At 42.3% G+C, this 25,153-nt stretch overlaps 1 protein-coding gene across 9 annotated transcripts in view; it reads left to right on the top strand.

The window, feature by feature from the left end:
- LOC125459854 (cyclic nucleotide-gated cation channel beta-3-like) overlaps window positions 1-25,153 on the top strand; it is a 189,249-nt gene that overhangs the window by 20,051 nt on the left and 144,045 nt on the right. For all 9 annotated transcript variants that reach the window (XM_048546802.1, XM_048546800.1, XM_048546806.1 and 6 more), the window contains exons 6-13: window positions 3,516-3,540; window positions 5,665-5,851; window positions 7,948-8,092; window positions 10,176-10,218; window positions 14,652-14,805; window positions 19,054-19,165; window positions 20,855-20,936; window positions 21,722-21,800. In XM_048546802.1, the coding sequence (XP_048402759.1) occupies window positions 3,516-3,540; window positions 5,665-5,851; window positions 7,948-8,092; window positions 10,176-10,218; window positions 14,652-14,805; window positions 19,054-19,165; window positions 20,855-20,936; window positions 21,722-21,800 (827 nt within the window). The remainder of the gene's footprint in view (window positions 1-3,515; window positions 3,541-5,664; window positions 5,852-7,947; window positions 8,093-10,175; window positions 10,219-14,651; window positions 14,806-19,053; window positions 19,166-20,854; window positions 20,937-21,721; window positions 21,801-25,153) is intronic.

Below are 25,153 nucleotides of genomic sequence, written 5' to 3'. Positions count from 1 at the left end.
GATGCTCTGCAGAAAGTACCTTAAATACAAATAGAGGGAAAGAATTTCTCAAATGTCAGAATAATCATCAATGGTATACCCTGCAGGTGAGGACTGAGTTTGCTTCACTGTTTAATTCTCAGGTTAATGAGTTGGAAACATGTGCTCAAATCCACGTATCCAAATTTGAATTCAATTAAAACCTGGAATAAAAGAAGTGTTCCTAATGACGACCACACAACCAATGTTTAGTGTTACCATCTCGTTCACCGTTGTCCTTTAAGAAAGGAAATCTGTTGTCCTTACCCAGACTGACCCTCAAGTTAGCTCAGACCTACAACTTTGTTGTTGACTCTTAAGTGTTCTCTGAAAGGGCCCTACAAGTCACTTAGGTAAAGGGCAATTAGAGATTGGCAATAAATGTTGGGGGCCCATGAATGAATATAAATCAACATTCGCATATAGTCTCAGCATATGCAGCAACTTAATGAAGGTGCTGTGCCAGCTAAGTGACCCAACAACATCAAAGAGGGAGTGCCTATAGTGTTCCAGCACCCATTTGATCCCAGACCCACAACAAATACTTACCTTCTTACTGCATTCGGTGCAGACCACCATAGCATCTACATGATAGATGAAGGTGCAGTGTTGTATGGCTCATAAAATACCCCTGGAAGTTGGATGAATGGCGATTTCCCCTTCAGCCAGCATTGACCTTTTGTAATGTCATTGTAACTTCCACATTATTAGGGCGCTCAGGTTTAATGTGCAAGCACAATCAGTGTAATGCAAACCCCTTAGACCAGAATCTGACTCCTAAATAGCTTCACTCCACCCTCCACTCACTCTGCAAGTGGCCAATGAAGTAATTGCAAATTAAATGTGGTTGCTAAAATGTCCGAGCATTCAGCAAATATGGATCCTGAGCATTCACCCCTTAAGCTAGCATGTGGATTTTACCCATTTCTGGGAGCGTGGAATATTCAGTCTGGGCTCAGATTGATGATACCAAGAACGCCTAACAAACAGCAAACACCACCCCCCCCACCCCCCCATCCCCCCACTAAAACTGGACTGAGAACTAGTGTCTGAGATAACATGGTGTGAAGCTGGATGAACATAGCAGGCCAAGCAGCATCAGACAAGCAGGAAGTTTGACGTTTCAGGCCTAGACCCTTCTTCATTTTCTGAAGAAGGGCCTAGGCCAGCTCTGCACCTTGTTATCTCAGATTCCAGCATCTGCAGTTCCTACTATCTCAGAACTAGTGTCAACAGTTTCTGACATGGTCATTTGGTTCAATCAAAGTGCAGGGACAGCTGACATATGTCCTAAATGTTAAATAGACATATCAGTATGCCCATATAATGAGAATAGATCCCTGATGACAAACAGTCTGTCTGCATGTCTGTGCAGAACAGTACCTCAAAACACCAGTAGTAACAGGATTTGGCTCTGACTAAAGTGCCAACACATTAACAAGCAAGGCAAAACAATGCAAGGCAATGTTGCTGTGAGCGTGCAGATGGGTGTTCAGTGTGTGAGGGCTGAAAGAGCAAGCAAGCAGCTTTGAGATGTGGCTTAGCCTGATCTGGGCACTAGATGCCTGTCCATGTGCACCAGATGTCCTACTGCAGATATTTCAACATTAGTTGCTGGTCAGTCTTGCAGTGCAGGTCTGTGCTTCGTGAACAACCTGTCAGTGTAGCAGAGAGTTTCCATGGTTCACAAATGTCAGATACCACTGTCCTTGGACAAGGGGTACGAGCAACTGCTGCTGTTGATTGTGCCCTAAGATGCATTTTGTTATATCGCAATATAGTAGTCATTTCAGAGCTAGAGGTGAGCTGAATTCACCAGGTAGCCACTCTGACCTCATATTGAGTTTTCTCAATTTTTTTTGTGTTTTTCATGTCTTATAAGATAGGATGAGAACAGAAGAATATTAATTAGGCAAGTTGGGCTGGCACCAAGGTGTTTAATCATCAATAATCCCCCTTAATTGGCAATTCACCGCTGCCTAGTGAGAAACTCATCATGCCACTTGTGAAAGTCAAAAAGGTTGCATGTCTTTCATCTGACATTGAGCTGGTGTCATTGGACTTCTCATCTGATTCAGCCATATATGTTATAGTAGCCCATGTCACTCAGACCCTACGAGATTCTGCCCCCTGTCTTCAGTTCAGCTAGACAGTTTTTTTCCAAATCTGTGCATTCTTCCATTTATGGCCTCTTCTGCCTCCGCAGCTTTACTTGTTCCACGCTTGCGATTGTTATTTCCTTCCCTAAACCTCTCTGCCTCACTACCCATCTCTCCTCATTTAGGAAACTCTACAAAATCTATCTATCCAACCAAATTTTTCGTAATTTTATGTGATAACCATGCTGTGAAGCATCTTTGAAAACTTTATTCCTATGAAGGTGTTATATAAATGAATCACAAAATACAAAAAACATAACTGGAGTTCTATGCTGGGAGTTTGGCTTGTGTTTTCAAATTCTGTTGTGTAATGCTGTTATTAGATTAGAATTGTCACAGTGAGGTGGAGAAATATCCTTGGAACGCTAGAATGATAGAAGAATAGCAGCTTGAAACTAACTGCAAAGTTGCATACAGAAGAATAGAACATTGAAATTGTGTATGATTAAGACCGAAGGTATTATGTTGGAATAGTAATTAAGAGCAGTGTGAAGTTATACGCTGAAATTTTATGCAATCAAGCCAGTTAATGGTGTATGCAATTCTGTAAAATGGGCAAGGTTAATGGAAAACTAGAATTCAGTATAATCTGGTAAGATTTATTTCATTCTTTCAGGGATGTGGGCACCACTGGAAATATCTAATGTATGTTGCATATCTCAAATTGCCCTTGTATTGTGTGGTTTGTTGGGCCACTCAAAAATTGAAAACTCTGATGTGAAATTAGAATCACATGCAGGCTACACCAGGTAAGGATGGCAGATTAAGGACACTAGTTAACTAGGCAGACTGTACTCAGCAAAACTTGAGGCAACAAGTAAGACTAATATTTATATTCCAGGTTTATTAATTAAATTTAAATTCCACCAGCTGCAATGACAGCAGTTGGATCATGTCTCTGGAACATTAACCCAGGCTTCTGAATTATCTGCATTGTGCTATCATCTTCCCAATCTTATGCTAAACAGAAATATAATTTCATTATATGCACCTCCTGTAAACAGTAGGGCCCACTGGTTAGATGATTAAAATTTGGAAATAGTACATTAGAATTCCACACGTTAATGGGATTAATTAGTTTGATGAAATTTTATTCAAAGGGAACATGACTAGTTTGTTGATAGTGTTTACAATTTTTTATGACGTAGGAAATATGAGGGTAAATGGTGTTTGGAATTTCATACAATGGAGGTAGGCCATAGAGAATTGGAATTTGGTGTCCACATCAAGAATATCTTTTACTATATTCCACTCTCCTTGTTACAAATGTTGCTGACTTACATATGTTTGTTTAATTTTTTTTTAAACTCATCATCTAAATGTGGATTCCCAATGCAGATTAAGGAAGAAGAACCAAGCACAGGTAAATGTTGACCACAATCAGGGCCGAAATTACTAGCAGGCAATTGATTTTCTTGGATTTCACCATTGAAAACTGAACAGTAATTATTGGTGATGTTAAAAATTGGACAGCTGAATTTCTGGATTTGGCTGAATGCTTGGATTAAAGTTCATATTATGATCAAAAACACCTTTACATTGCTTCCATCATCCTTCAATTACTTGCTATATCACATTGATCATCATTATTGGTTGAGTCTGGCATTATCCACTTTCCTTTACTTAAGTGATTGTTTAATATTTTTAAATCTGAGTGCAACAATGGGCCAAAAGGGAGATTTTGTTGGAACTAATTAGGATTGAGTAATAGAACATAGAACATAGAACAGTACAGCACAGAACAGGCCCTTCAGCCCACGATGTTGTGCAGACCGTTGATCCTCATGTATGCACCCTCAGATTTCTGTGACCATATGCATGTCCAGCAGTCTCTTAAATGACCCCAATGACCTTGCTTCCACAACTGCTGCTGGCAACGCATTCCATGCTCTCACAACTCTCTGTGTAAAGAACCTGCCTCTGACATCCCCTCTATACTTTCCTCCAACCAGCTTAAAACTATGACCCCTCGTGTTAGCCATTTCTGCCCTGGGAAGTAGTCTCTGGCTATCAACTCTATCTATGCCTCTCATTATCTTGTATACCTCAATTAGGTGCCCTCTCCTCCTCCTTTTCTCCAATGAAAAAAGTCCGAGCTCAGTCAACCTCTCTTCATAAGATAAGCCCTCCAGTCCAGGCAGCATCCTGGTAAACCTCCTCTGAACCCTCTCCAAAGCATCCACATCTTTCTTATAATAGGGCGACCAGAACTGGATGCAGTATTCCAAGTGCAATCTAACCAAAGTTTTGTAGAGCTGCAACAAGATCTCACAACTCTTAAACTCAATCCCCCTGTTAATGAAAGCCAAAACACCATATGCTTTCTTAACAACCCTGTCCACTTGGGTGGCCGTTTTAAGGGATCTATGTATCTGCACGCCAAGATCCCTCTGTTCCTCCACACTGCCAAGAATCCTATCCTTAATCCTGTACTCAGCTTTCAAATTCGACCTTTCAAAATGCATCACCTCGCATTTATCCAGGCTGAACTCCATCTGCCACCTCTCAGCCCATCTGTGCATCCTGTCAATGTCCTGCTGCAGCCTACAACAGCCCTCTATACTGTCAACGACACCTCCGACCTTTGTGTCGTCTGCAAACTTGCTGACCCATCCTTCAATCCCCTCATCCAAGTCATTAATAAAAATTACAAACAGTAGAGGCCCAAGGACAGAGCCCTGTGGAACCCCACTCACCACTGACTTCCAGGCAGAATATTTTCCTTCTACTACCACTCGCTGTCTTCTGTTGGCCAGCCAATTCTGTATCCAAGCAGCTAAGTTCCCCTGTATCCCATTCCTCCTGACCTTCTGAATGAGCCTACCATGGGGAGCCTTATCAAATGCCTTACCATTTCCTGAGGATATTTATTCAGTTATTCAGAATTTGCATTTAAATGTTTTGTCACAATCTGGAATTGAACAGATGAAGAATTTGGATAAACAAACATTTTCTGATTCATTTTGCCTTCCTCGATTACTCTCCCTTCTATGCAGGGCAATGACTTCTGTGCTACATTTTCACAGACACTGGTTACTGTCGCTGCCTATCTCTCAAAGTTATCCTTGTGTGCTCTTGGATTGTTGAACTATTTGACTGTAGGGGCAATCCACCTCAGATTTGATCTTGCCTTTACCCAATTAACACATTTATTTTCCACTTGCAGCCACTTATGAGCAATCAGAAATGGAAACCTTGTCTTGTATTTATTTTTTGACTACCTTCTGAAACTCATTCTAATTGTGTTTCACCCATTATGGTCAGCTATTTCAGAATAGGTGTCTAACCTGTGATGTTTCTCATCAGTAAGCTACAACTGTCTATGTTTCAGCCGTGGGAGCAAGTAGGGAAATATGTGGAATCATATGCATTAAGAAAAAAGACTATTGCTTAAATCTTTTTAATTTCCTTAGCAATCCATGTAGTACATTGCAGCTTAGTGCAACTTAGTAATTTTTATTGATGGTGACTGTGATACCCTCGCCAGATCCACAACCAGCACCAGCTCCAGATCCATCTCCAGCTCCAGATCCATCTCCAGCTCCAGATCCAGCTCCATCCCAAATTCCGGCACAAGCTCCAGCTCTAATTCCAGAAAGTGTTCCAGCTCCGGATGACCAACCACAAAGTCAGCCATCTCCTGTTGTAGAAAACCCATTGGTCCAGGACCAGCGGTAAGCTATGTGTCATCAGCAAAACCTATATCCTTTTTTAAGCAATTCCATCAATGGAATGATATTTTTGACATTCAATATGATCCACTTATCATAACTAACATTTCTGGTCACTGGAAACTAATCCCAGAGGTTAACTCGCTATAAGACAGACAATGCTACCTGAAGATTTTGGGATTGGTGCTTTTAGTAATCTTTGCATTTCAAGCCAGTTTTAGTGCTTTTGGCAAGACTGTGACCCAAATCTTCTAACTTGGGTCAGAGTCCATATTCCTGACCCAGATTAGGCAAAACATTACGTAGTTACCTACCTCTGATTTATTTTTTTGGCCTTCCTTCAATGGACCTACCAATCGGAAAGGCAATGGCCTAGTGGTATTATCACTGGACTGTTGATCCAGATAATGTCCTGGGGACCCAGGTTCAAATCCCACTGTGGCAGATGGTGGAATTTGAATTCAATAATTATCTGGAATTAAGAATCTCTTGATGACCTTGAACCCATTGCCAATTGTTGGGAAAACCCCATCTGGTTCACTAATGTCCTTTAGGGGAAGGAAACTGTCATCTCTACCTGGTCTGGCCTACGTGCAACTCCAGATCCACAGCAATGTGATTGACTCTTAGCCCTCTGGGCAGTTAGGAATCAGCAACAAATGCTGCCTAGTCAGCGAGGCCCTCATCCCATGAATGAATAAACGAAAAGAAAATGCATGCAGGATGATCCTGCAGAGGTCATGAAGTACAGGTAATTTGCTAGGCAGCAGTGAGAAGAACTTTTTTTAGAACACAACCCTTTATATGACACTAGCTGTGGTATTCTGGTAACTGAAAAGTTCAAATGTCCAAAGCCTCTTTGGGAAATTACAGAACAAAAGAAGTGGATAAAGGGACAGGGCAGCAGGTGATTGAAATTGAAAGGTAGATCGGGATGGTCTGGTCAAACTGGCGAGTTAATCAGATTGGGATGGGGTTTACAGTTGGGTTGGGTTGGGTTCGGGGTACCTAGATGATAAAGTGGCCTGGTTAGGTCAGGCCAAGCATTTGCCTAATCCAGTGTATTCGAGTCAGAGAATAATCAGGGTTCGGGGGATGTGATCAGGTGGTTTGTGGGATAGTCAGGCTGGAAGATTGTTAGATGTTTGAATGAGATTTGGGTGGTGACGTTGGATGTAGTGTGCAGGGTGGTCAGGCCAGGAAGATGGAGTACTACACAATTTAATTTCTTTAGAATGTAGGCCATATGAAATTAAAGGCAACAGCTTTGGTATCAGGGATAACACGGTATCGAGCTGGATGAACACAGCAGGCCAAGCAGCATCAGAGGAGCAGGAAAGCTGATGTTTCGGGCCTAGACCCTTCTTCAGAAAATCAATTTAGTTTCCTGAAAAAGTGATTACATAAATCAGAACAGAGTTGCCATATAGAAGCAAGTAGGACAGAAGGGAGCATAAATTCAAGTGAATTAAAATGAGAATTTACACATTAATCAAAAAGCGGAATATTCTGGAGCTTGGAAATAAAATAAAAACTAAATTTGCTGAAAATACTTCATCAGTCAGGCAGCATCTGTGGAGAGAAAATGTTAACATTTTAGGTCAATTACCTCTCATCAGCACTGTGAAAAGTTAGGATAGGGTTTGAGCAAAGGTTGGCAGGACAAAGATAAATTAAGGAATGTCTGTGAGAGGGTGGAAGACGGAATGATTAATTATTAAAATAATTAGTTTTCAACAGGGCCAAAAGAGAAAGGAAATGAAGCAAGAAAATTAAGGAACAGGGAAACAAAAATCATGCTTAGAACAGGTATGCTGCTTCCTGAAACAAAAATAAGAGAAAAACTAAAATATGGAGAGGCAACACAATGTGTGGGACAGCGTTTACACCGTTCAGTGTTTCTTTAATGTTTCTACATTGGTCTCCTTCCTTCCATGCTACTACCTCTAAATGTGCTCTCTTCTGTTGTGCTATCTTTGGTAGTCCTTTAAGCCCGTTCTGTTGCTGGTATTCTTTACTAATTAGCTTGTTGCTGACATGTCTCTGCTTCATTCTCTACTGGAAACATGAGGATGTTTTAAAATTTTCATATTTTGCAGGGAAGAAGGTCAAAGTGGTGGAATGTTCAGGTGGTTTGTACAAGGGCTGGAAAAGGTGTTACCACAACCAGAAGGAAAATCTAAACCAGGCAGTCTCAATATGGCAGCAGCTGGGGCGGCCAGTGCTCCCCAGGAAGAAAAGGAGGTCTGTATGTTTCATGTCTTTCAATTGCTTCTTTATCTGAAACTGAATGTACACTGAAGGGAAAACATGCTGCCATACGATGCGTACTGTTGAAGACAAAGCACAGCTTCATACATATAGTACAAATAAATCTAGCTATCTCATTTTCTCAGGAGCGATTTAAAAACTCAAGGATATAGAAATATAATGTTAACAATTAATTCTCCAAACAAACTTTAAGGAAATAGCAAAGATGATTGGCAAGATAATTCCACATTTTAAATCAATGTGTTGTAAAGGTGGACTCATCCACTTCTGACGAGGAAAATAAGATAGACTTGCATTTATAGCATGCCTTCCACATCCTTAAAATACCCAAAAGGTCTTTACAGCTACTAAAGGACTTTTGCAATATAATGTTTACCAGGAGAATCCCTCATCCTTCTTTAGAAGTGTGCCATTGAAAATCCTTTTTACTGCCTGAGAGATTTACCTAAGCTTAGTGTTTCTTCCAAAAGACAGCATCTCCCCTGATACCACACCAAAGTGTCACAGTAGTGGATATGTGCTGAGTTCCCTAGAGTATGGCTTATATGAACACCTCTGGCTTAGAGGCAAGGGTGGCATTGCTGAGTGACTGAGATTATTTGTTTGTTTGTTAAATATGGGGACAGGATACGAGTATGTCAAATTATACATAAGAATGTTGTTCAAATAATTAATTCCAGATTTTTAAAAATTGCATTCAAACATTTGCCATGGCAGTATTTAAACATGGGTCCTTGGAACATTAACTGGGACTCTATATTAATAGCCTAGCATCAACATTATGGGTCATTGCTCCACTTCATCATGACCTTTGGCTAACTAAACACCCATCATTCTTCTCTTCTTTGACTGAGGTTTATCTTCTATTTCAGTCTTCTTCCTGTGCGCAGTACTGCTAAGAGTTATGGTTTATTAACCTTTGCTAGTCACCAGTCCTGGGCATGATCAGAGACATCCGTAACTCTAATTGGCTTACCAATGCATGAATATTACTTGGTCCATCTCAGATTGGCTAGAGAGTGTGGCAATAATCTTTCATTTGATTCTCTACAAGTGATGATCAGCTTACTGATATCACTTCCTATGATATCCTGACTTGTTCCCTGAGATGGTATCACTTCTGGGATCATCCGTTTTATCCCTTACTAACTTTATCCATCACCACAAGATAATGATGCACCGACAGAGTAATTTGTTGCCTGCTTAGGGGACAAGTAATATTGCATCCAAATGATTAAATATCATCCCAGCTGAATAACTGATTCATCTAAATGTTCCGGAGAATCCAAAAGCCTATCAGTATCTTTTAATTAAAAATGATATGTGTGCCTCCACAATAATTGTTGATACCTGAAAAAAGTCAACTAAAGTCATTTTTCTCCAAAAGATACAGGATTCAAATGAGTGAGAATAACACCTGATAACATCTGTTTCAGTAACTGAAAAGGTACCATTACAAAAAAAGTAAAATTCATAAAGCTCAAAATGGCCATGCAAGGCTCGTACATGTAGGCCTGTTACATACTTTAACTCACAAATATCAACCAATTCAAAAACACAGAGCACTGGACCATTAAAAAAGAGCCAATAAGTGGTAAGGCCATATGATTATTCTGCCATAGTAAAAATGTTTTACAACCAACTAAATTAAATAAAATTTAATACCTAACTTGCTTGATAAGGTAAAAATTATTGAAAAGTAACTCAAACCTACACATCCTTGCGCCTCAACTCCACCTCCTGAGGACCCCATAATTGCCCAGTCCAGGATTCTTAGACTTATCTTGAGGGACTGCTTGTATTTCTAATCCTGTCCACTGCGGGTTTTGATACTGCTGATATTAGAGAGCTGTTGGCTCTCTAATTTTCTGCCTGGTCAAGGGATGGCTGTCCCTTACCTAGCAATTAAAGTTTGTTGGATAGTTGAATAGCAATGAGCAGTCAGTATTAGTGGCAATGCATTCGTTATTCCACTTTCCAGGTGACAGGCTGGGAAAAAAATCATAAGCCTTTCTGATGACTGTGAAAATAAAAGTTTTATTTCCTGCTGTTACAGGAACCTGCAAAACCACAGACAGAACAATCCATTGCTGAAACAAGTGAGTCATGGAGGTTGAATGATAATTGCTAGAATATAATTATCACTTTTTTTTATTCATTTACATGATTTGGGTTATTCCTGGAAGGCAAACATTTTATTACCAATCCCTAAATTCCTCTTAGATATTGGTGGTCATAGAGTCATAGAGTTATACAGCACAGAGACAGACCCTTTAGTCCAACTGATCCATGCTGACCAGATATTCTAAACTGATCTAGTTCCATTTGCCAGCAGTTGGCCCTCATCCTTATAAATCCTTCCTTTTCATGTCCCCATCCGGATGCCTGTTAAATGTTACAATTGTACCGAACTCCACCACATCCTCTGGCAGATCATCTCCAAAGCAGGGAAACCAGATATGAATGCAGTGTTCTGCGGCAGCTGCAGTCTCTACCTCTTCTATGTTGTAGGAACACCCAATGTGCTATTAGATAATGAATTTCAGGCTTCTGACCCAATGGCAGTGAAGGATCAGCAATATCTTTCCAAGATACAATGTTTTATGCGTTGTTGGTGAGTTTGTGGTGGTGATGTTCCCTTGTGTCTGCTATCTTCAATCTTCTAAATGGTGTAGGTTGGTGAATTGGTGGGGAAGCTTTGGGGAGTTGTTGTGTTGAATATTGTAGATGGTATACTCTGTAGCCATGCTGTGAGAGGATAACTGAGTGAATGTGTAAGGTGTTGAATGTATGCCAGTTTCCTAGCTGATTTGGTGTGAATAGCGCTGAACTCCTTGGTATTGTTTGAAACATACTCATCCATGCATAAAGAGACTATTCATTAAATTCCTGACATGTAGCCTATAGGTGCTGAAAGGCTTTGGGAAGCCAGGAATTGAGTAATTCAATCAGAAAATGTATCAAGTCTCTTAACTTCTCTTATATCCACAATATTTATGTGACTAAAAATGTTAAGATGTTGATTAAGGTAAACCTCCAGAATGTTTGTTTATTTGGTAAAGGCTTAAAATTTCACCAGGACACAACATCAATTGGCATGGCTTGCTCAGGTTATTGTATGGAACTTGGGAAAAATGCCAAAAAGTCAATGCTCTTCATATGAGCAATAGTCTTTCGATCTGACCTGTTTTCATAGTCCAGTAGTCCTACTTTCCTTTGTCTAGGAGTGATTTGAAAGGATAGCTTTCCTATCCTCAAGGGCATAAGTCTGTCAGTTGTGTTTTCTTCATAATTCTATGGTTTCATGGTCACTTTCATTTTTCAGAGCTTTTCAAATCTTTCCTTGTATTTTTATTTTACTATACCAGACCATCCTAGTGAATCTATACCACACCATCCCTGTATCTTTAACAGGTGTCCAACACAAATCACAAGAAACAGCTGTGGTCTTACTAAGGAGGTTGATTAACTGACCATCAAATACTTCCAGATGATCACACTTCAATAGGATGGATGTTGTTAAACTTGAGAGGGAGCAGGAAAGATTTACAAGGATGTTGCCAGGGTTGGAATGCATAGAATCCTTACAATGTGGGAACAGGCCATTGGGCCCAACACCAACCCTCCAAAGAGCATCCCATCCAGACTCATCCCTGTAATGTAGTCCAGTAATTCTTCCTGTAAGCCTGCATTTCTCATGGCTAATATACCTACCTACACATCCCTGAACACTATGGGTAAATTAGCCTGTCCAATCCATCTAACGTGCACATCTTTGGACTGTGGGAGGAAACTGGAGTGCCTGTGGAAGCCATGCAGACATGGGGAGAATGTGGAAACATCACACAGACAGTCGCCTGAGGGTGGAATCGAACCGGGCTCCATGGCGCTGTGAGGCAGCAGTGCTAACCACTGAGCCACTGTGCTGCCCAAGGTTGGAAGCTTTGAGTTATAGGGAGAGGCTGAATAGGCTGGGGCTTTTTTTTACCTCGAGCATTGGAGGCTGAGAGGTGACCTTGTAGAAGTTTATAAAATCATGAGGGAGATGGATAGGGTCAATAGCCAAAGTCTTTTTCCTAGAGTTGATGAGTCCAAAACTAGAATGTATAGGTTTAGGGTGAGAGGGAAGAGATTTAGAGGGTGGCACGTATATGGAATGAGCTGCCAGAGGAATTGATGGAAGCAGGTGCAATTACAATATTTAAAAGTCATCTGAATGGTTATATGAATAGGAAGGGTTTAGAGGGATATGGGCCAAATGCTGGCAAATGGCACTAGGTTAGATCGAGATGTCTGGTCAGCACGGACAAGTTGAACCAAAGGGGCTGTTTCTGGCTATGACTCTGTGAGTCAGGTGGGGACCTCATTGACATGTGTAAGTTGCGGACATGTTAGACAGTCGGGAGCTTAGTTTGATTTAAATTCCTGATCATGGGATCATGGCCGTTGTCAGGTCACTCTGCAGCAAAATAAGAAACCTCTGAAGATAGATTGGAGGATCTGGGACCAGTCCTTGTAGCAGAGAATGCCAAGGGGACATTTGAATGAAGTTTTCAAATTCATGAGGGGGCTGGTTAAAATAGATAGGGAGCAATTGTCCCCTGCCATAAAACAACCAAGAATGAAAGGGCACAATTATAAAGTATTCTGCAAAAGAAGCAAAAGTGATGTGAGAGAGAGCTTTTTGTTTACATAACCAGTAATTAGAGTCTACAACACATTGCCTGGAAGTACAGGTGGAGGCAGCTTCCATATGATAACTTAAACAGAAGAAATTTTCAGTTATACAGCAAAGGCAAAGAATAAGTCATAATCAACAACCTTTCCAAGTGAAGTCTCACACACACCGATCGGCAATTATAGCCTCTGCATCGGGAAGTCACTGCCACATACAGATCTTGGAGGTCTGCGCAGCAACAAAAAATGTTAGAGGGAATGTATCAGAGATAATGGGAACTGCAGATGCTGGAGAATCCAAGATAACAAAGTGTGAAGCTGGATGAACACAGCAGGCCAAGCAGCATCTCAGGAGCACAAAAGCTGACGTTTTGGGCCTAGACTGCTCTCTGATGAAGGGTCTAGGCCCGAAACGTCAGCTTTTGTGCTCCTGAGATGCTGCTTGGCCTGCTGTGTTCATCCAGCTTCACACTTCGTTATCTTATGTTAGAGGAAATGTTAGTCGTAATGCTCATTCAGAGAGTTGGTACAAACAACGGTGTAGCCAGCAGGGAATCCTGCCTCAGCACATAACAATTTAGTGAATTCTATGAGGTAGCTCTATAGTTTAGGCTTTTTTTTAACTTCCCTTGTGGATCAGGACATTCTGTGTCATGCCCCGTAAGTAAACTTTAGGCCTCCCCTGTCCTAGACTTCCCATCATCTTCTCTGAACACCCTCATTTTGCTGAAATTTCCAATCAAGTCTGCATGCCAGGTCACATTTCCTGCTGCCTTTGAGTAGGGATCCAACAGTGAATATGGAAACAAGTCTCTCAGATTGTGATGGTGGCTTCCTACTCAGCTGTCTCCAGCATACTGCACTTCTACTGATTTAGATCCGGGATTTAAATCAGGGGTTACAAGTTCTCATTACAACATTATATTCTATTCTTGCCATAAAACGCAGTATTTAACTAAATTTTCATGACCTTATTGATTTGAAGTGCTGCTTTACTGAGGCTGGAGTCTCAAGTCTCGCTGTTTATTCACATTCCCCATTCAAAACATAATGATTAAATTTCTCTTGGGGGCATGGCATGGATTTGTACAAAGTGAACTTGGAAATATTATAAATAAAGAAACGTGAAATCTCAGCAGCACAGATTCTTTTTTGATGGTTGGGATGAGGGGAAAGCTGAGAAGTAGGATATCAAATCTTGGTGTCATTTAGTTGATGGATGAAATAAATTTGCCAAGTTCAGCTTTATTTAGAATTGTGCACTTATGATTTATTGTTAGTTCATGTTTTTCTACTTCTCCATTAAGCTTAATATTCTAGAAAACATTATATAATATGTGCAAGGTTACTCAATACCAATAATATGAGCATGAATTTTCCTCAATCTCTGCATTTGTAGTTTACATATTAATATCGAAGAAACAGAGATGGAGGAAGCAGAGGAATTACAGAAAACAAGAATTGGAATGGAGAGGAATAACACAAAAGGAGACAATTGAAGAGAGAGAGAGAGAGAAAAGGGACAATGAATCAGAAGAAAGTTGAAAAATACATTTTGAATTGATGAGCGTTTAGTTGTTCATCTGATTTTCACAGTGTCTTTGTTTTAGGTAGGTAGGTATGTTGAGAGAGAATTAGTGGTCCTCAGGCACAATTAAGTTTATACAAAGAATTCCAGTTCTGTAATAGCCTTGAGCAAAATTTCCATAGGTCAGTGTTCCTCTGAACCAAGGCTTTGTCTTTTAATGACTCATAAACACTGATATAAATTGGTTAGGTCCAATACGGCCCCCCAACCTGCACTTGATTAAGTGTTGCTTATGCTTGGAATTTGAAGGTATCTTTTATTTGTCAGTGCCTGAGCCTGCGGCTAAGCCAGAGCCTGAGCCAAAAGTAGAACTTGTTGTGACACTTAAAGAGGCCACTGAGCAACAGACAGAACTGCCAACAGACGCTGATTGCATTGTCAATGTCATTGACATGCCTCACTCGTCAGCCAGTGGAAGCAGGTAATAAAATACTTAATGCTTGCAAGAAATATAAAATGTAGACCATTTGAATTAATTCATGTGTAGTAGTTTGTAACTGAAGTCACTCACAAGGAAGAAGGGTCTTTCTGAAGAAGGGTCTCGGCCCGAACTGTCAGCTTTCCTGCTCTCTGATGCTGCTTGGCCTGCTGTGTTCATCCAGCTCTACACCTTGTTATCTCACTCACAAGGGTACTATTCTCACTAAAGCCCTATAATGGCTTCCGACTAGAAACCTGGTTTCTTTCTACATTTCTTTCGCCACTCTTGTTAATTCAGTAATCCAGCATTATAGCTCAAATAGCTTTTGCTAGTGCTGTTATACAAACAGACCATTGTCACAATTTTCCCAAAACAAAATGAGATAAAAAGTCAAGACAAAGCTGCATCATTGCGATCCAGGTGCTAATTTCCTGTCACCAATTCTACTTCCTAATAGCTATTGCACACAAATATATGAATTCACTCATCACTTCTCTTCCAAACAATCAGCAGTGCATGCACTCCGTTTGGTATTTCAGGGGAAATGTTAACATGGGGTGAGCATGTGGGATTGGGCAGGGGAAGTTAAACTGAAAGACATGAACACATTGGGAAGGCAGCTCCTCTCGGGATCTTTCCAAGACATGACATACTCCCAGGAGCTGGATTGGTTTTTAAAATATGAGAACGACATTGGTAGCTCCTGCTTTGTGCAGATATTACAGTAGGAGCTGGGCTTCCCCATGCCTCCAAAAATCTGGCAGCTGAAACAATGCAAGAACCACTTCAGGTGAAGATAGGTCTCTTTATGCCACTGCTGGTGGGTCAGGATGAGCAAATGTTATTCCCCTCCCCAAATCCATATAAAGACTCATGGTAACAAAATGTGAGGCTGGATGAACACAGCAGGCCCAGCAGCATCTCAGGAGCACAAAAACTGACGTTTCGGGCCTAGACCCTTCATCAGAGAGGGGGATGGGGTGAGGGTTCTGGAATAAATAGGGAGAGAGGGGGAGGCGGACCGAAGATGGAGAGAAAAGAAGATAGGTGGAGAGAGTATAGGTGGGGAGGTAGGGAGGGGATAGGTCAGTCCAGGGAAGACGGACAGGTCAAGGAGGTGGGATGAGGTTAGTAGGTAGATGGGGGTGCGGCTTGGGGTGGGAGGAAGGGATGGGTGAGAGGAAGAGCAGGTTAGGGAGGCGGAGACAGGTTGGACTGGTTTTGGGATGCAGTGGGTGGAGGGGAAGAGCTGGGCTGGTTGTGTGGTGCAGTGGGGGGAGGGGACGAACTGGGCTGGTTTAGGGATGCAGTTGGGCGCACTGACCTCTACATCGCCGAGGCCAGACGCCAACTCTCCGACACCACCTCCTACCGCCCCCTCGATCATGACCCCACAACCGAGCACCAAACCATCATCTCCAACACCATTCATGACCTCATCACCTCAGGGGACCTCCCACCCACAGCCTCCAACCTCATTGTTCTCCAACCCCGCACGGCCCGTTTCTATCTCCTTCCCAAAATCCACAAACCTGCCTGCCCTGGTCGACCAATCGTCTCAGCCTGCTCCTGCCCCACCGAACTCATCTCCACCTATCTGGACTCCATTTTCTCCCCTTTGGTCCAGGAACTCCCCACCTACGTCCGTGACACCACCCACGCCCTCCACCTCCTCCAGGACTTCCAATTCCCTGGCCCCCAACACCTCATTTTCACCATGGACGTCCAGTCCCTATACACCTGCATTCCGCATGCAGATGGCCTCAAGGCCCTCCGCTTCTTCCTGTCCTGCAGGCCCGACCAGTCCCCCTCCACCGACACCCTCATCCGCCTAGCGGAACTCGTCCTCACCCTCAACAACTTCTCTTTTGACTCCTCCCACTTCCTACAGACTAAGGGGTGGCCATGCGCACCCGCATGGGCCCAAGCTATGCCTGCCTCTTTGTAGGTTACATGGAACAGTCCCTCTTCCGCACCTACACAGGCCCCAAACCCCACCTCTTCCTCCGGTACATTGATGACTGTATCGGCGCCGCCTCTTGCTCCCCAGAGGAGCTCGAACAGTTCATCCACTTCACCAACACCTTCCACCCCAACCTTCAGTTCACCTGGGCCATCTCCAGCACATCCCTCACCTTCCTGGACCTCTCAGTCTCCATCTCAGGCAACCAGCTTGTAACTGATGTCCATTTCAAGCCCACTGACTCCCACAGCTACCTAGAATACACCTCCTCCCACCCACCCTCCTGCAAAAATTCCATCCCCTATTCCCAATTCCTCCGCCTCCGCCGCATCTGCTCCCACGACAAGACATTCCACTCCCGCACATCCCAGATGTCCAAGTTCTTCGAGGACCGCAACTTTCCCCCCACAGTGATCAAGAACACCCTCGACCGCGTCTCCCATATTTCCCGCAACACATCCCTCACACCCGGCCCCCGCCACAACCGCCCAAAGAGGATCCCCCTCGTTCTCACACACCACCCCACCAACCTCCGGATACAACGCATCATCCTCCGACACTTCCGCCATCTACAATCCAACCCCACCACCCAAGACATTTTTCCATCCCCACCCCTGTCGGCTTTCTGGAGAGACCACTCTCTCCGTGACTCCCTTGTTCGCTCCACACTGCCCTCCAACCCCACCACACCCGGCACCTTCCCCTGCAACCGCAGGAAATGCTACACTTGCCCCCACACCTCCCCCCTCACCCCTATCCCAGGCCCCAAGATGACATTCCACATTAAGCCGATGTTCACCTGCATATCTGCCAATGTGGTATACTGCATCCACTTCCCCGGTGTGGCTTCCTCTACATTGGGGAAACCAAGCGGAGGCTTGGAGACCGCTTTGCAGAACACCTCTGCTCAGTTCGCAACAAACTACTGCACCTCCCAGTCGCAAACCATTTCCACTCCCCCTCCCATTCTTTAGATGACATGTCCATCATGGGCCTCCTGCACTGCCACAATGATGCCACCCGAAGGTTGCAGGAACAGCAACTCATATTCCGCCTGGGAACCCTGCAGCCTAATGGTATCAATGTGGACTTCACCAGTTTCAAAATCTCCCCTTCCCCAACTGCATCCCTAAACCAGCCCAGTTCGTCCCCTCCCCCCACTGCACCACACAACCAGCCCAGCTCTTCCCCTCCACCCACTGCATCCCAAAACCAGTCCAACCTGTCTCCGCCTCCCTAACCTGCTCTTCCTCTCACGCATCCCTTCCTCCCACCCCAAGCTGCACCCCCATCTACCTACTAACCTCACCCCACCTCCTTGACCTGTCCGTCTTCCCTGGACTGACCTATCCCCTCCCTACCTCCCCACCTATACTCTCTCCACCTATCTTCTTTTCTCTCCATCTTCGGTCCGCCTCCCCCTCTCTCCCTATTTATTCCAGAACCCTCACCCCATCCCCCTCTCTGATGAAGGGTCTAGGCCCGAAACGTCAGCTTTTGTGCTCCTGAGATGCTGCTGGGCCTGCTGTGTTCATCCAGCCTCACATTTTGTTGTCTTGGATTCTCCAGCATCTGCAGTTCCCATTATCTCTAAAGACTCATAGTGCATGTTTGGATGACAAAGCACTCCTTCAGAAAAGTACAAGAGGGGGATTTCCTCAGAAAAGCACAAATTTGACACTGACCAGAAATTGAGATAATAAGCACATAATGTTATTAAGGTTGAAATATTCGATTTTTAAAGTTTGAGAGTGAAATAAGATGCAGCAAGATGGAGAGTTTTCGGGAAGAACTCAAAGGAAGCAGATAATTGACTGCTGTGACCTCAATGATGAAGTAAATAGCGCGGAGTGAAATGGAATGCAATCAGAAAGAGATTTCTAGAATTGGGCAAGGATTTTGAAATCCAAGTAACATAAAACAAAGAATTGCAGATGCTGAAGATCTGCAATGATAAACAGAAATTGTTGGTGAAACTCAGCAGGTCTGGCAGCATCTGTGGGATGAAAGCAAAGTTAACATTTTGAAACTAGTGACTCTTCATCAGAACCAGTTCCGTCACAACCTGGGGACTGCCTGTACGTGATTTTGGTGATGACCTAGGTATAAGGTTTGAATTTAATTCAAGACCCAACTGGACCTGAGTTTAGCCCATAAAATATGATTTTCCCTTTTATTTCATTTGTTGAAAAGTTGTAAAAACCTATTGGTGCAAAGTAAAATTTAAGAACTGAATCAATTTTATCCCATTTTATCTCTCAACATTTTTCCCTAATGATTTTCAGTATGTTTGGCTGGATGACTCAAAGCCTGGGAAAAGTGATCCCTAAGCCTGTAGGGAGCTCTGTGCCGGTAACTACCATATTGAAAATGGAACAAGCACCCCAAGAAACTAAGGTATGTTCTGATGGCTCTTGACTAATATTATTCCAATTTCTCACAGCATATTAATACTTAATCATTTGTGAGTTATTCTTTGTTGGTATTTCAAGAAGGATATAATTGTTTGGGCCATACATTTCTGTTGAAGATCTGGGTTAAAAGCCATACCATAGGATATTGCCTAAACCTGTGTAATTGCATCTGACTTTGATGAAACTTTGACTTGGCAAAATGAGGGTTACCTGACCTGCCTTTGCACTGCCCGACCAAAACACCTTAAATCCATTCTCAGATTAGCATCCCATTCTGAAGTGATATAAATCATGGATAACTAAAGACAAGGAAACAATGCTGGCTCATCCAACAAAGCCCATATTCCCCTGATTGAATTAAGAAAATGAACATTTTCTCCATCAAGTATCCTTGAATGTTTTACATTTGGCAATATAATGCAAATCATTTTTGTATTGCAGGTCTGAAGAGACTGAAATTGGTTTGAGACTAAATTTAATCCTGATTCAAGCATGCTCAGTGAACTTTATCTCATCACTATGGGCTAAATTTGATTCAAAAAATGAAAGATTAGAGTTTTTATACCATTCAATCCCTGTAGTAGCAGCATGTTCCATATTTAAAGTAAAGTTGCCCTCATCTTACCAAACCTTAAGGCTGCTCTCTCATTTGCGAGAGACCGCTTTGGTGGTCCAACTCAAACGCCACCACAGCTCAGGTGAGGGGAGAAGTTGAGAAGGAGAGCCCTTCAGCTGCTGTGGGAATTGAATCCACACAGTTGATATATCTCTGCACTGAAAACCTGCCACAAACCAACTATGGTAAGCAACCCAATCTGTGCACTTCTTGGTCAAATATGGATGAGGACATGTGGCACATTATGTGATCTTGCCTGTCAGAAATGGCTTTCATGGTTCCTCCTTTTTGGTTTAACCTTCACCTCACTCTATTTTCCAATGAATACATTGTGTGCTGTAAAACTATATGCAGCTGATAAGCAATGTTGATCTATGGAGTGAGTTGCAGCAGGAAATGGGATCTTGGTAACAACTATGTATCTCATGGCCATGGTACACATTCTAGGTTTATTGGATGTGTTACTTCACTGTACAGATTATTGTGTTCAAATTAATTTCATCATCCAATTCATTCCCTTCAAAGACTTTAAATCTGTTATGTCAGTCTTACATTTCCCTTAAAATCTGTAATTTTGCAAGTTCAAACTTAGTGTCACCTGACAACAAATTTCTGCACTCCCTTTCTTTAATTTGAGATTGTCAGTGTCCAATCAAGCCATCTGTAAATTTTGAACCTGCATCACAAATTTTTGGCCCTTGCACTTCAACTGTCTGTGCAACGATCTGACTGCTGTCATAAATAAGTTGAGTTCTTGCATTGTGATCTGTTTCAGTGAGTTTGTAATTGATGCAAGTAGTGGATTTGATTCTGAATGCCAGTGAAGTTGATCCTAGAATCAAATCTAGAGCTCTGAGTTCAGTGGCTTTAGCAGTTAATTCATTATATGATATCTGACGGTAAAAGATACCAGATATACTAATACAGCTACTCAGCATGTTTTCCACAGCAATAGGAAACCAAAGAAGTCATTCTCAAACACTGTTTCACCAAATTACATGGTTTACATTCACCAATTTGAAACTTCCTTCAATATCTATCATGTTTCTTTCCAAGGTCCCAATGGAGGAGAAGGAATCACAACTGATTGTGACTGATGTTACAGAGGAAGTGCCCAACGCTGCAACCTTTATAGAAGGTATTACCATCAATCTTAGTTAACCATAGACTACAGGAACCATAGAGGTCTCTCTCTGTTAGAGACACAAAGAGAGTTATGTGGTTCTAGCTTTAGGGCCATCACATTGCATCCAACACAGAAACAGGAATCCCTCCCACTTATACGGCTTGCCTTGGGTGCATTGGAAAGATTAGCAACTTGAATATCTACCTACTTGATCATTTCATGTACATTCTAGGAAGTCCTAGAATAACGCTCAAATCTGGAGATTCTAACTCAGAGGCAGGGTCCTTGTCTACTGAGCCACAAGATTCAGATATGTCACAAAAATTAACAAGCACATCAATTTTATTGAAGGAAAGTGGGGTGAGGATTATCAAATCAATCACGATCTCATTGACTGATGGAATTAACTCATTGGGCTGAATAGTCTACTACAGCTCTTGTATCTTATGATCTTGTGGCCTTAAGTATATAAATATTGGGAACCTGCCAGGTATCAAATGCAACCCCATGCATTACAATCTTAGCTAGCAAAAAGTCACCATTATCCCAGAAGACACTTGTTTCATCAGAGAGAGATGACTGGTGGTTGTTTAATCTGAGGGTGACCATAGCTCAGGTGAGGGAGAGTTTGGAAAGGCAGGACCTTCAACCGAAACTGGAACAAGAATTCACCCATCCCGAACCAGCCATCCGGGTAACCAACCCCTACTATTTCATAATATCTGTAGTTCTTTGTTGTAACAGTTTTTGATCTGATCTGAGCCATGATATTGGTACTTATTTGCTGATTTTCCCAGTTGTTCCAGCTGATCCAAACCCAGATGCTTTAGTGAAGGAAGAGAAGCAGCCAGCAGGAGAGCCAATCACCAAGACCAGGTATGAATATTGAGGAATAAAGAGGGCATGGAAATTCTGTCCTCATCGCTGATTAGAAAGCTAGATGGGGGACCTTTCACCTGCTGACTAATCAGCCATTTTCCCTTTCAGTCACTGTGGATGATTTTATTCTGTTGCTTTTGCACCAAATGTGTTTCAGAACAGACTTCAATTAAATTTCCATTTAATTTGGTTCCTACTTTATTTTCTGGTAAAAGATATTGGACATGATGAAACTGGCGTGATGGGTGGGAAATGACCGAAAGAGGTACAACAGTTATGTTTTATTTATCAGACGATTTTGAGGCAATAAATTATTCCAAGGTGACTTTAATCTTCATATAGATTGAGAAAAATCAAATTGGCAGAGGAAGTTACAAAAAGTAATTCATACAGTATATTCAAGACAGTTTCCTCAATCTATATTATAGATCTATTCGGGAATCAGGCTATATTGGATCTGGTAATGTGTAATGAGGCAGGTTTAATAAATTATCTCGTAGTTAAAAATCACCTGGGAAAGTTACCATACATAGCAGAATGTAGCACTCAGTTTGCGAGTGAAAAACATGAGTTGAAACAACTGTGCTAACAACCAAAGAACAGCGAATGCTAGAAATTGAAATAAAAACTCAACAGATCTGACAGTGTCTGTGGAGAGAAATCAGAGTTAATGTTCAGGTCCAATGACCTTTCTTCAGAACTGATTATAACTGGGAATAGATTGGTATATAGGCTGAAGTGGGGAGAGGGGACGAGTAAACAATAGGTGCAGACGGAGTCCAGAAAGAGAGCAAAACAGTTAGGCAGCCAAAGGAATGGGTCAAGATCAGCCTGGGAGAATCAATTGCTGCTAATAGGGACCATTAATGGCTGACAGTTTGTTGCTTGTGGTAGATATCAAAGTGTGGAGCTGGAGGAACACAGCAGGAAAGCTGACATTTCAGGGCAGGGGTCTTCTTCAAAAAACTTCAAAAAGCCCCTCGTTGTTTGTGGTAGCAGCCCTTGTGATGACAAGGCCTGGTTTGTTGGGGTTGAAGTAAGGACATGGGAGAAGGTGCTAAAGCCCTAAAGTTCCACCTACCCCACAAAGAGGCAGACATAACTGAGGCCCACATGGGTACCTACGGCCACTCCTTTGCCCTGAAGAAAGTGGGAAGGGTTAAAGGAGAATTTTTATTTACACACAGCATGATGCAGCCAACTACAAAAGGTAAGAACTTTATCTCTCGCCAGGCATTACTCAGAGTTTAAGATAATAAAATGTGAGGCTGGATGAACACAGCAGGCCAAGCAGCATCTCAGGAGCACAAAAGCTGACGCTTCGGGCCTAGACCCTTCATCAGAGAGGGGGATGGGGAGAGGGAACTGGAATAAATAGGGAGAGAGGGGGAGGCGGACCGAAGATGGAGAGTAAAGAAGATAGGTCTCCACCTAACTTCTTTACTCTCCATCTTCGGTCCGCCTCCCCCTCTCTCCCTATTTATTCCAGTTCCCTCTCCCCATCCCTCTCTCCCCATCCCCCTCTCTGATGAAGGGTCTAGGCCCGAAACGTCAGCTTTTGTGCTCCTGAGATGCTGCTTGGCCTGCTGTGTTCATCCAGCCTCACATTTTATTATCTTGGAATTCTCCAGCATCTGCAGTTCCCATTATCTCCATTACTCAGAGTTTAGTTCTTTTATTTCCCTCACTTTCTTCAGGTCAAAAGGGTGGCCACAGGTACCCACATGGACCCTAATTATACCTGCCTCTTGTGGGGTACATGGAACACTCCTAGTTCCATTCCTATCCCAGCACCCACCCATAACTGTTTCTCTGGTATATCAATGACATTATCAGTGCTGCTTCCTGCCTTCATCCAGAATTGGAGAGATTTATCAGTTTTGCTTCCAGTTTCCACCCTGCTCTCACCTTCACCTGGCCCATCTCTGAGTCCTCCCTTCCCTTCATCAACATCTCTGTTTCTGGGGATAGGCTAGCCTCTAATATTCATCACAAAACCACTGACTCCCAAGGTTAACAAGGTGTAGAACTGGATGAACACAGCAGGCCAAACAGCATCATAGGAGTAGAAAGGCTGATCAGATGAAGGGCCTAGGCCTGAAACATCAGCCTTCCTGCCGCTCTGATGCTGCTTGGCGGCTGTGTTCATCCAGCTCTACACCATGTTATCTCAGATTCTCCAGCAGCTGCAGTTCCTACTATCTCTGCGTCCCAAAATTACTTCCCACCCCCCTTTAGCATTTATGCTGACCTTCTCCTAACTACAATCAGTTCTGCAGAAGAGTCACTGGGCCCGAAACATTGACCCTGCTTTCTCTCTGCAAATGCTGTCAGATCTGCTCAGTTTTCCAGCAATTTCATTTTTGTGCTAAACTTTAATATGGATAATTAATAATTACAAAGGAATGAGATCAGAGGTGCCTGGAGTTGATTGGAAGAGGAGATTAACAGAAATGATGGCTAAAGAACTTTGGCAGACCGGTAAGAAATAGTTCATGACTCACAATAAAGATATTTTCCAGTGAGGAAGGAGGATTCTCGGAATGGAATGTACAGACCATGGTTATCCAGGGAGTTAAGGATAGTATCATATTGAAAGAAAATAATAAAGAGAGAGAAAGTAAACTTCGGTAGATTAGCAAATAATATCAAGGTAGACAGTAAGAGCCTTTTAAAATACATAAAAAGGAAAAGAGAAGCCAAAATGAGCATTACTCTTAGAGAATGAGGCTGCAGGAATAAAAAGGGGGAATGAGGAAAAGTCAGGGGAGTTGAAAGAATACTTTGTGTCAGCGGTCATGATAGAGAACATGAATAGCATTCCACAAATAACTAAGGATCGGGGAGAATAAATAAATACAATAAGTGCCATAATAGAGCAAAAATAGTAGGAAACTAATAGGGCTAAAGGCCAATGTGTCTTCTGGACCTGATGGCTGCACAGTAAGATATTAACAGAATTAATATAGAGATAGTGGATGGCAGGTAATAATCTATTAATTCGTGGATTCTGGTAAAGTCCCTGACAACTGGAAAACTGTCAATGGGAAACCCTCATTCAAGAAGGGAAGGAAACAAAAATAAATGACAGGCTAGTTAGCTTAACATTTGTCATTGGGAAATGTCAGCATGTATTATAAAGAATATAATAGCAGAATATTTAGAAAAAGATGATATAACCAAGCAGGGTTAGAAGACTTCATGAAGAGGAAGTGACAAGTCTATGAGGATATGAACAAGCAGGGTATATAAGTGGAACCGGTTGATGTAATATATTTGGATTTCCGAAAGGCAATAAGGTATGACACATAAGGTTTTGATATAAAATAAGAGACAATAACAAAGCAGTG

Source organism: Stegostoma tigrinum, chromosome 16, assembly GCF_030684315.1.
Source record: "Stegostoma tigrinum isolate sSteTig4 chromosome 16, sSteTig4.hap1, whole genome shotgun sequence".
Classification (NCBI taxonomy): domain Eukaryota; kingdom Metazoa; phylum Chordata; class Chondrichthyes; order Orectolobiformes; family Stegostomatidae; genus Stegostoma; species Stegostoma tigrinum.
The sequence above is the reverse complement of the archived record's forward strand: the minus strand, read 5'-3'. Positions and strand labels throughout refer to the sequence as shown.